At 40.9% G+C, this 11,393-nt stretch overlaps 1 protein-coding gene across 1 annotated transcript in view; it reads right to left on the bottom strand.

Moving 5' to 3' along the window:
* Positions 1 to 4,814: 4,814 nt before the first annotated feature.
* htr2aa (5-hydroxytryptamine (serotonin) receptor 2A, genome duplicate a) overlaps positions 4,815 to 11,393 on the bottom strand; it is an 82,656-nt gene continuing 76,077 nt past the window's right edge. Inside the window, exon 4 of the mRNA XM_049594683.1 lies at positions 4,815 to 8,392. Within this exon, the coding sequence (XP_049450640.1) occupies positions 7,530 to 8,392 (863 nt within the window). The 3' untranslated portion in view covers positions 4,815 to 7,529. The remainder of the gene's footprint in view (positions 8,393 to 11,393) is intronic.

Below are 11,393 nucleotides of genomic sequence, written 5' to 3'. Positions count from 1 at the left end.
GTGCTGGGTTTTATTTCTGTGGTTCTGTCGATACAGGCTCGGACTGGTATTGCCCCAAAAAACAGGAACATGAGCCACCAGATGACAAATCCAGCAGTAGAAAATCTAAATTATTCACTGATTTCTTGAAGAAGCAGAATTTTAGAAACTTAGATACAGTTATTCAACTTTTCTGGCCTCACAGTCAGAATTGATTGCCAGTGTTTTTCCACTTTATCATTCAGTCTGACATTGTGTTCATGTTTTTCTGTTTGGAAGAACTGTTATTCTTTTCTTTTAATCAAATCAGCAGCTAGAGACATTTTAATTCTAGATGACACAGAAGCCTTGGTAGAGATTGCCAGGAGCAGCTGTCTTAAAGAAATAATTCAACATTTTGGGAAACACGTTTGTTCATGCTCTAGCTGAGAGTTTTAGATCGAGACTTGTCCATCTGTTAAATATGACGCTGTAGCCAGGAGACAGTTAGCTTAGCATAAAGTGTGGAAATGGGGAAACAGCTAGCCTGGCTCTGTCCAAAGATTTGTTTAATCTGTACAAAGAAATGTGCTAAACAGTTGTGCTGGTAGAAAGTTTTGATGGGGTGGCCAGATGGGGCGGTTGTGGGTTCCCATAGAACCCATTTTCTGTCAGATAGATTGAGGTGAGAGTTCAAAGGCACCACTTTGAAAATGGCCATGCCAGTTTCTCCCTTGACTAAATTCTGCCTAAATATTGAGGATTATTTAGAGAAGCTTTGCTGATATCATTGGTACCAATGGATGCCTTAGGTTGTCTAGTTTGCCAAGATACCACCACCTTCATGCCAGCTTAAAAAGTTAGTGTGCCACAGTCTCTTAAAGAAAGTAATGTTGGCCTCCAATTACTTTTTCCTTGGGGCTCCCCTAGGTGTAAAGCAGAAGAGTTATGGTTTTAGGGGATTTCATGCCAAGATTCAACATGTTAATTAGTGAGCTTCAGAGGTTTGAATAACTGAAAACAAATCTGAGATGTGGGCAGAGATGCAGGAGTCTGGAACCATCCTACAGTTTCCTGTGATTGATATTTTTTAAGTGGCAAAATGAAATATATTGTTACATGCACCAGTTCAACCCATTGGAAATAAACCCCCAGTTTCACCATTTGTTTTGGAAGAGAAAAAAAGCAAATCTTAAAGTAATATTACAGTTTGTGTGTAATAAACATCCTTTAGATTTCACTTAAAGACTTAATGGTTCAATTTAAAGTGCAAGCTCTGCACATACACATTTCAATGCAATGGAGAGAGGAGTCCGTTTCACCTCCAAGTGGTTCAAATAATTTAGCTAAACTGATCATCCAAGCCAATTGTGAGAAAGAATGTTGGCATTGGCCAACGTTTGTATTTGAGGCCAAGTGGGCAGTAAATGGGCAAAAAAAATAGGCCCCATATGGGAATGTCCACTGGTTCCATATTGGCCCCCATGCCAATTGCCCACATGGGTGGGTTTACAGAAGTAGGCCCCAGATAAGATGTCCATTTTGGGCCTATTCCCACTTTTGTACCCTGGTAGTCTTAACATAACCCATGTAGAGGCTACTTGGGTAAACTTGCCATGTTGGCAGTTGGCATAGGGTCAGTACTGAACCCATTTTTCAGACCATCTACTACCCACATGGGCCGCACATACACATGTTGGCTTCTACAAACCATAGATACAGTAAATTTGCAGGTTATTATGTAGAGGATATGTTTAAACTTTATGTTTTAACAATGTGTGTGGTCATGTTTAGGCACAAAAACCACTTGGTTATGGTTAGGAAAAGAGCATGGTTTGGCTTAAGATACCTGATTGTGATGAAAATGGCTGGAAACGCAGCAACGTCTCAGAAAAAACAAACACTTTTCGGACCACTGGAAACACAGCAACGGGTCACGACAAATCGCCAATGTTTGGTGCTTAAAAACCCGCTGGAAAAATAGGAATGACTCCATAAATCACAACTGGTTTTGTTGTTTGTTGGTCTCTAACAGTGGTCTCCTTGCTTGTTTACTCCTGTCAGTGTATTGGTCACATGATCGCAGCCTTTCAAAATACGTGGGATATGTACAAAATTGGGTGCATTACTTTTTGGAAGAAAATGTACAAACAGTTTATGAGAATAGCCTCCACCTCAAGGTGAATGTCAGCTCATACACTGCGTCACTTCAGGAACGCTGACATGATAAAATACCCAAAGCACAAAACTATGAAAATAAAACCCAGATCATGAAATAAACTGAATTATCCTTTTGACAAAAAAAGCCAAACAGGTCATCATTCACTTGGACAGAAGCTGAAGAATCAGACTTTGCTGTTTCTATGTAAATGCAGGTTGTGACTCAGCAGGTAGGAGAAAATGCATCACAGCTAAATGTTGCTGTGAAGCTAAAAGCAGCCGCCTGCTGAGCGAATATTTCTCTCCCTTCATTACTGTTGTTTATGAGCAGCCTCGGTGCTCTGTGGCATGAGTCCTCCTGAGCCACAGCTCCCCACTCGCTGCTGTGGTGACGATAAATAACCCACCTGCTGCACGCTTTACCTTCAGATAACTTAGTCACTCTGTCCGACATTTAGTGCAACAATCATCTCTTTCTTTGCCTCTGTATAGACCCTGAGCTCACTGTAGCCTTCATCACTTGTGAAGAGTTCTGCTCCACTATGAAAGCCTCCAGAAAGTGACAGTGATATGATTTATAGTATAAAACTTTAACAAACACTGTTTTTAAAAAGGTTATTACCCTAGTAAAATTAAAAACCTTTCACAAGCTGGATCCTGTAAATCGATATTTAACAAGTTGGAAGTGAAGTCGTCATTACATCCCATTTATCAGGAAACATCAGAACAAATTTGTTGTAAATTCTGGCCAAAAATAACTTGATTTTCTTGTTCTTTATATTTCACTGTACGTCTTACTGCCTTTAGTCTTAAAGGCATTTTGTAACATGGTCGTTATTGTGTGAGCCGTGGATGTATTAACAGAACTGAACATACAGTTGGTGCTTCTCAAAGTCAAGGATGCTTCCTTGGTAGGACGGGTTCTTCCAAGTCAGGCCCTACAGAGACTACGCAAAACTCCTTTCCAGCATTCGGTTAAAACACATCAAAACAGGCTAGTGAGTGCTCAGGTGTGTGTCACTGAAGAGGCCCCGTCTTCAATTCTGGCAAATCATGTGCCAAGAATTCAACGAATTTCATGCCCACAAAGGAAACACACACACATGCATCCATTAAAATTCTCTGGACAAAGGACTCAGTCCTCGGTAGAATTCAAAGGATCCTTGACATTGGAACAGTCCTTCAGCAGGATTCAATGACCTAGCCTCTTTGAAATTCAGCCCTTACAGATCCTGTCTTAACTTTGAGAAGCACCTGGTGTTTCACATTCGGCAAAATTGCCAATTTGTCCCAAGGAATAAATGTGTTGCTGCAACAAAATTAATGTGTGCCCTATATAACCATTTGTCTTGTGAATTTTAAGATTTAGTATTGTAGACGACAACACCAAAGAAATCAGGAGGGGATAGTTCATTTCTTGATGCAGCAACTTTCATTAGAATGAATGACCATTGTCTTGGAACACTGTATCAGGTTTATAAGAGCGTGGAGAAAACATTCACCTCACATAAAGGCACCCTGTGGAGTTCTTGACCACTACCAGCGCTGTGGAGCAATACGATCATAAGAGTGGGTCTCCATTTTGTTTTTCGTGCATAAGGATGCACGATTCAAATCCTGACAACTAGGGATGAGCAAGTGCGTCATTGTCTGTATCTGTACTCTGAATGGGCGGAGTTTAAATTGAAGTGGGTGTGGCTTAACCAGAAGTGAGCTATTTAGCTACCTGAACTGCAAGTTCAGATAATTACACATTTTAATTGAGTAATACTTGTACTTGTACACAGTACATTATCAGTAGTAGATACTCGTGTCATCTGCGTATTTGGCTCAACCCCACTGTTTATAGGTTTGTGCTATTTCACTGATCGACAGGTGGCAGTAGCTATGTTTCCATCCAAAAGAGATTTGAATTATTGGGAAATGTGCATTAAAATAAAAACGTATCCTGTGAGTTTCCAGTAAATGTACAGACTTTGGTGAAAACTACGAACTCGTGCCAGTTTTCCGCAGAACCGGAAACAAAACAAGTCTCGATTTCGAGGTGCGCTACGTCAGACTTAAACTGAACGTAACTGTTTCCATCCCCCATTTTGCGAATCAGCATTTTTTCAAATCAACCAAAACCCGGCTAAAGCGAGTGTATTTTAGTTTGTGCAAATCAGGGGATTTTAATTCGAGTTTTGGCGTTTCCATCATAATTTTCCGATGCGATACTTCTAGATGCGCATCTAAACAGGTTGATGGAAACATGGCTAGTGATGGAAAGTATTTAAGTACTGCACTTGACGTACTTTTCCTTTACCTAAGTTACACTGTTTTCTATAAACTGTACTTCTACTTCACTACATATCAGAGTGAAATATTTTACTTTATACTGCACTACATATTTTTGACTTTTCAAATTCAGATTATTAATACACAATATAATCAACAAATAAATTATTATTATCATAGATTAAACTACTCATTAGTGTATAAAGTAGCTTAATGTCCAGATGCAGCATTTAAGTGATGAAAACATTAATGCAACAATAATCATGATCCAATAAAATTATATAATTTATTCTGAAATAGACCATTTTGCAAAATAAGTACTTGTAATATTGGTAGTTAGTGTAGTTAGTAGTAAGTGTATTTTCATGTTTCGGCTTTTGTACTTTTACTTCAATCAGAGTTTGACTGCAGGATTTCCAACTGAGTACTGCTACACTCTAGTAGCACTACTTTTACTTCAGTAAAAGATCAGAGTATGGGGAAGCAACATTCCAAAAAACAACTCAATGCAACCTGGTCTCACTCTGAAGTCGTCGAAATCCAGTGCGGGGGCAGTGACTGACTCCTTTTAAGGTCAGTATGATACGCAGCCAGTCACCATTACAGTTTAACAGCACCCGGCAGAGTCAGGGGGAGAGGTGACAGCACAGGAACTAAAATAAGGTGGCAAAAGTCTGACTAGGGTGGGTGGGATGGGTGGGATGGGTGGTGAATGGGTCCAGCAAACACAGACTTCCACCTGTGAGAGTGGTGTTCACATCCTGTGAGATTATAAATCCGAGCCCTGTTCTTTTTCTCTAAACCCAACCATGTGTTGTTCGTCAATGTGCAGTGCTCTACTAATGTAGTGTTTATTTTGAAGGCACCCAGGGTACTTTGCACGTTGTATGTGGACGTAGAAAGTCCATGACTAAACGTCTATGTGACAAGGCTGGAGTGAGAGTGTGTCGAGAGAGAGAGGGAAGACGACTGCTGGCTAAAGAGATGGGTGGAAACACACAAACTTTTTTTAATGGCTTTGCAAATGTTTTATGAGGTAAGAAAAGTACTCAACTTTCTTGTTAGACCTCCAGAATTAGTGAACATCACTGAGTGTGACCATAGCTCCAGTTTATTTAGAAGAAAACTCCACAGGGCTCCTTATGATCATTTGTAGAGCAAACTGTTTTTCACAGTCGGTGTTTGTGAATGAACGTGTGCTGCATCCAAGTTTTTCTTTTGACTTTGTTTGCAGCAGCATCTAAAATTCATGTCGTGTTCAAATTCCAACTACAACTGTTTTAATAAGAAGTCTTCCTCTGATCTGAGCTACATCATGTTAATACATCCATGGTTCAGGACAACCTTCGTGCTTTAATCCAGCGTCTGACCTTCCTCCAGGTCCCCCGTCTCACACAACAGATCCATATCAGCACAATTTGAAATAAACTTTAAAAGATGTGGCAACCATGTGTTACAACATGTAAAGACTGAAGGAGAAACCTCAATGCTTCTGGAGAACTGATGCCAATGTGTGCACTGGTAATCTGAGAGGAACACAATGAAAAGTGACTTTTACAGTGGAAACATCTGCAGTTCATTTCCTGCCAATGTAATCTCATTTTACAATCTTCACACTGCATCATCAGGTATCCCCTTCCTACTTGTAAATAACAAAAACCTCAACAATCATTTACATTTATTCACATATATCTGCACAAAATACAAATATAGATTTATTTACGTCGTCTCTCTGTAACATGTTTTCAGACAGAATATTTATTCTCTGTTATTTTCAACAGAAAATACTGAAGCAGCAGGAGCCTTTCCTTCCCTTATTTATCTGACCTCTGTGAGAGTCTGGAGTCCCGGTGTTTCAGGCTCATCCTGGATTTTCCTCCCCTGACTCTAACATCTGATAAGGTGGCAGAAAATCCAGTCTAATCCCCGCTGATCCACCCAAAGGTATGATGGGAGGTAAAGGCCACCTGACTGATGCCAAGGAGCCGGCGAAATGAGGGGGGAGCTGAGGTCACTGCAGCTGAGCATCCGTGAAAAATGAAATAATGTGAAGAATCTATAAAAACTTTTTTTTTTTTTTTACCCTTCTGTCCAAAGAGTTTATAAAGTGGGTAAATTCTGTCACTTTTGTACCGGCAAAAGAGCGTCTCACATCATTTTCATGGACTGTTCCTCGTTCTCATCTCGTTTAGCTCTCAGATTGGAAGATGCTGAACAACTTAGTATCTTTAAAAGATTACTTGACAAATATGTTTTGCTGGCAGTGTGGAGAAGACTCTGAAACCTTTTTGGGGATTTTAAAGCTCCAGTGTGCAGGATTTAAGGGGATATATTGACAGAAATGCAACATAATATAATAAGTATGTTTCCGTTAGTTTATAATCACCTAGAGATAAAAATAGTTGTTGTTTTTTTACCTTTTAGAATGAGCCGTTTACACCTACATAGGGAGCAGACACTGATGTTTTTCCATGTGAAACTACCTTATTATGTATTTTTATTGCCTGTTTCGGAAAGGAAGAGACCTTGTGGATAATTCAGCTCCCAGTAAAACCTCCTGATTGTCTGGATCTTGTGTTATCAAAGGGGGAAAAAAAGGTGACCCATCGTGTTCTCAGTCCAACTCTTCAGATGCCGCCTTAAATCACCTGGTCCATTTGTTTTAGAGAGGAAGAGACCTCTGTGGATAATTCCTGAACGGTGAAGGAATTCTAACCAGGAGAAGTTTAAGCTGGTTGCAATCTGCAATCTTCACTGTTAGACACCACTTAATCCCCCTAAATCTGACACACTTCTCGTTTAATCCATGACGCAAGCATTGATTAACAAATTTTGGGTGATCAAAAGATGTTTGTGTTGTAATAGGGAACTTACAAACTTCACTAAACCGATACAGACTCTGTTGGTGAGTCATGGATCAGAAGCTGACTGCAGTGAAATGTACAAATTCAAACTATATTTTTATTTTCTTGACATGTCGGGGAGCTCATGACCTCAGAGTTTCTAAACCGCTGACTGGGAGGCACTTTGTCTTTGGCACTTTGACTTTAAACCTCGCTCCCACATATGATGTGACCACAGAAGTTTATCTGATCCGTGAGTTTCACAGGATCGACCGTTACATTGGTGTTTATTCACACGCAGCTCTCATCCTTGTCACAGCGACTGTTATCCGACCTGCACTTCTCTGTTTCCTGTCCAGGTAAAGAGAAGTCCTTCATTTCACCACCAGAATGCGTCACTCCGTTTCGTAACTTCCCGACGTCGCCCAGGGGCAGCTGGGTGGAGCTGTAAGCCAGCGGTGGGATGGTGTTCACCAGTATGAGCTGAAGAGGCTTCTTCTCCGGCTGGTACCGGCAGCGGACGTAGCGCAGGAACGCTGCTCGGTATGTTTTATTAAACAGTGTGTAGACCAGCGGGTTGACTGCGGAGGACAAGTATCCGACCCACACGAAAACGTTCAGCAGGCCTCCCATGAGTGCTGCGTCACACACCGCCGGGTCACACACCACCACCAGCACGTTGGTGATGAAGAACGGGCACCACATGACCACAAAGAGAAAAAACACCACCCCGAGTACCTTGGACGCCTTCTGCTCGTTGCTAATGGACTGCATGGTGCGGCGTCCAAACAGCGAGCCGGAGACGCTCCCCCGAGCGCCTCCCAGGCCACTGTTGCTTCCTCTGCCGCCGGCCTCGCGGCTAATTGAGCGTCTGAAGAGTTTCTCAGAGGACAGCGAGGTCTGTGGTAAGAAGCTCAGCGTGAACGTCGTGCTCCATTTGGGCCGCGGGACCAGCTGGTCCAGGCAGAGCGTGGCTTCGTTCTGCAGGGCGTTGATGGTCAGGAAGTAGGTGACGACCATGATGGTGAGGGGCACGAAGAAGGCCACAAAGGAGCCGACCAGCACAAAGTTGTTATCTGTCAGCAGGCAGCTGCCGTCTTTGAAGACCTTGGAGTGGTCTCTGAGTCCCAGCACAGGAATGGGCATGGAGATCCCTGCAGAGGGGAAGGAAGCAGCACAGAGATGAGAGGAAAATCAAAAACCCAGAACAATCGCTGTGATTCATGTCAATATTTGTGGCTGTTTGTGTGAGAGGAGATTTGAGCTGGTGGGTGAGAGGAATTCAGATCCTTTATTTAAGCATCAACAATGTAAAATTCCTCTATTGCCAGTAAAAGAAAAATGTTCTCACACACGTCTTCATAAACCCTCCACAAGGCAAACATGAATTATTGACCTCAACTGACAACTTCATGGTACTGCGAGGGAATAAAGAGACTGATTGATTCGCCGCCTGTAACGGTGTAAACACACCAAAATTCAGCAGAAATACAGAAACTGTATAAAGCAAGACAATAAGACAATAAGGGTGTTAAAGCCAACATGTATAGGCTACAAATATGAAGACAAACAGTCTGACTTGTGACGGGGTGAAAGGTCTTCTCGTTATACGTGTCGGCATTTAATTAGAACAAAAAAGTGTCTCAGAATAAATCCTGTTAATTTCGAGGCTGCAGACAGAAATTGGTGATTATAAAACTTAATAATGCAGCAAAATTAATTTCATACATCAAAGTAAACGACTCTGATTTGAATAATTTAACAGTAATAATGCGCAGATGTTCTGTATCTCAGTATACAGAGATCATCATAATGAGAAGTTTAAACATATCAGGAAGTTGATATGTACATATGAAGCAGCCCAGTTGCCAGGACAAAATGCTGGCATTGTACATTTCTGCAAAACACGAATGTTATATATGCATGTTTTATACATATAACATTAATGTTATTAAAAAAGTAACATAGTTTATAAGCAGCAAAACAGCTTATGATTTTATGACTCATTTCTGTCTTTCCAGCAGCTTTTTGTACATGAAAAACCCTTCTGCTGCTTTTCAAGCCAGGATAGAGGCATGAAAAACTGTTGTTCTTTACAGAGAAATCACTGTCTTCATAACCCCTTTTTGTGCCACTATCCTGGGTAGAAAAGCAGTTATCGTTTACACAGACGTCACTGCTTTTCAGTCTGGATAGTAATACAAAATGTGGTTGTATTTACTGAGACATGCTGCTTTCCACCTGGGATAGTGGTACAAAGAGGGGTTATTATATACCAGGGGTCTGCAACCTTTGCCATTAAAAGAGCCATTTTTGACCAAGAATAATTTGAAAAAATCTGTGTGGAGCCGCAAAACATGTTTGAGCCTTATAATCAAGGTAAATAGCCTATTAAGTCTAAATTAGCGTATACTTATGGTCTAAATAAGCATTTGTTAATATGTTTTACCACAAGGTGGCCACTGTGCAGGGCACTATTTATGATTATTTGGTACTTAAATTTTGCAGAGCTGGCAGTGAGAGCAAACAAATCTGGCCACGCACTACTACATTCTCTATTTTATACGATTTACATTTTTGGATTTGGCATCCATAACTAAACAGCCACTGCTATCGAAGTTCAGCAACATTTGGATTCATGAAATGAATTTCCATAGAATTCTTTTCTCAAAGGCTCAAGGAGCCACTGGACAAGGGCTAAAGAGCCACATGTGGCTCCGGAGCCACAGGTTGCCTACCCCTGTTATATACGCTGACACTGCTGGTTTTCAAGTTAGGATAGTAACACGAAATGCAGCCATTTTTTACCAAACATTGCTTCTTGTCCTTCTGGGATAGTGGCACAGAAAACAGTTGTTATTTACAGAGACTGTGGCTTTTCCTGCTGGCATGAAAAGCCATTGCTTCTTACTGAGATTTGCTGCATTTCTGCCCTGTGAAAGTGGCAGAAAAAAAGTTGTTTTGTACCAAGACAACGGGTCTTTTTCTGCTGGGATAGTTAGATGAAAAGCCGTTGTTTTTACTGAGACAATGCTGCTTTTCTGCCTAACATAGTGGCACCAAAAGTTGTTATTACTCAGAGAGACACCGCTGCATTTCTGGCTGGGATAGTGGAACAAAAGCGGCTTTTTTTTTTTTACAAAGACATCACTGCATTTCCTGCCAGGACGGTAGCAGCAAAAGCGTCTGTTTCATACAGAGACAAGCTGCACATTCAGCAGGAACTGTGCCGCCAAAACTGGGTATTTGAAGCCAAAACATATTTCTTTACTAATCATAACTAAATGGTTTTTGTGTCTAAACATAACTACATTAACTACAGCCTTGCTGAAATGTAAAGTTTCAACGTATCTGCTACATAACAATGTAAAACTGTAAGATAGTTGTGGTTTACAGAATGTCTGAATGCCAGCATTTTTTCTGGTGACTGGGTTGTATAAGATGAAATATGCTGATGATATATAGAATATGATGAATTGCATTTTACACGCTTAAATCCTGTTTAAATCTTTGTGTTAAGTGTTTATTCATCCTTTAACTAACAAAATGTTTACTATATAGTTTAGCATTCCAACATGTATTACTTTTATTTATTCTAAATCAAAGAAATATGGTATATATTTGTTTCACTTTATTAACAGTCTGAGCTGTTACTAGTCCTGGACCTGAACCTATCACTAATATTTTCATTCCTTATTGAATAAAAGTCTAATCAACATAAAATCTACCAAACAGTCAGACTCTTGCTGTGTATTTTCTCCAGTGGCTTCCAGCAGGTACCAGCACATGGTGCAGGTACAGTCCGTCAAATTTTTCACCAGACAAGCACTGCTAGCACTGCCACACTACCTCTTCACTTTTAAATGTGTCAACTTTTCCATTAAGTCTGGTGTAAAGCTTAGTTTTCTCTTCTGTCTGTCTGTCACAGAGTGGGAGGAAGCCACCATTTGACCTCCACCTCCTCTCGTCAGCAGCCCCTCTGTTGGTTGAGCCTGTGGTCACTACGGCAGTTCACTGTGTGTTATTGTCTTCTGCCAATTTCTAACCTACATTTCTGTATCGTTCTCTCAACGGGGACGTCCAGGTAATAGGGTCACTTTGAGTCCAGATCTCCCAGTGAAATGTGCTGCTCATTGTTTAGTTTCCTCAGCCTAA

The sequence above is a fragment of the Epinephelus fuscoguttatus genome, linkage group LG13 (genome assembly GCF_011397635.1).
Source record: "Epinephelus fuscoguttatus linkage group LG13, E.fuscoguttatus.final_Chr_v1".
NCBI lineage: Eukaryota > Metazoa > Chordata > Actinopteri > Perciformes > Serranidae > Epinephelus > Epinephelus fuscoguttatus.
Note: the sequence above shows the minus strand (reverse complement) of the source record. Positions and strands in the feature narration are given on the sequence as shown.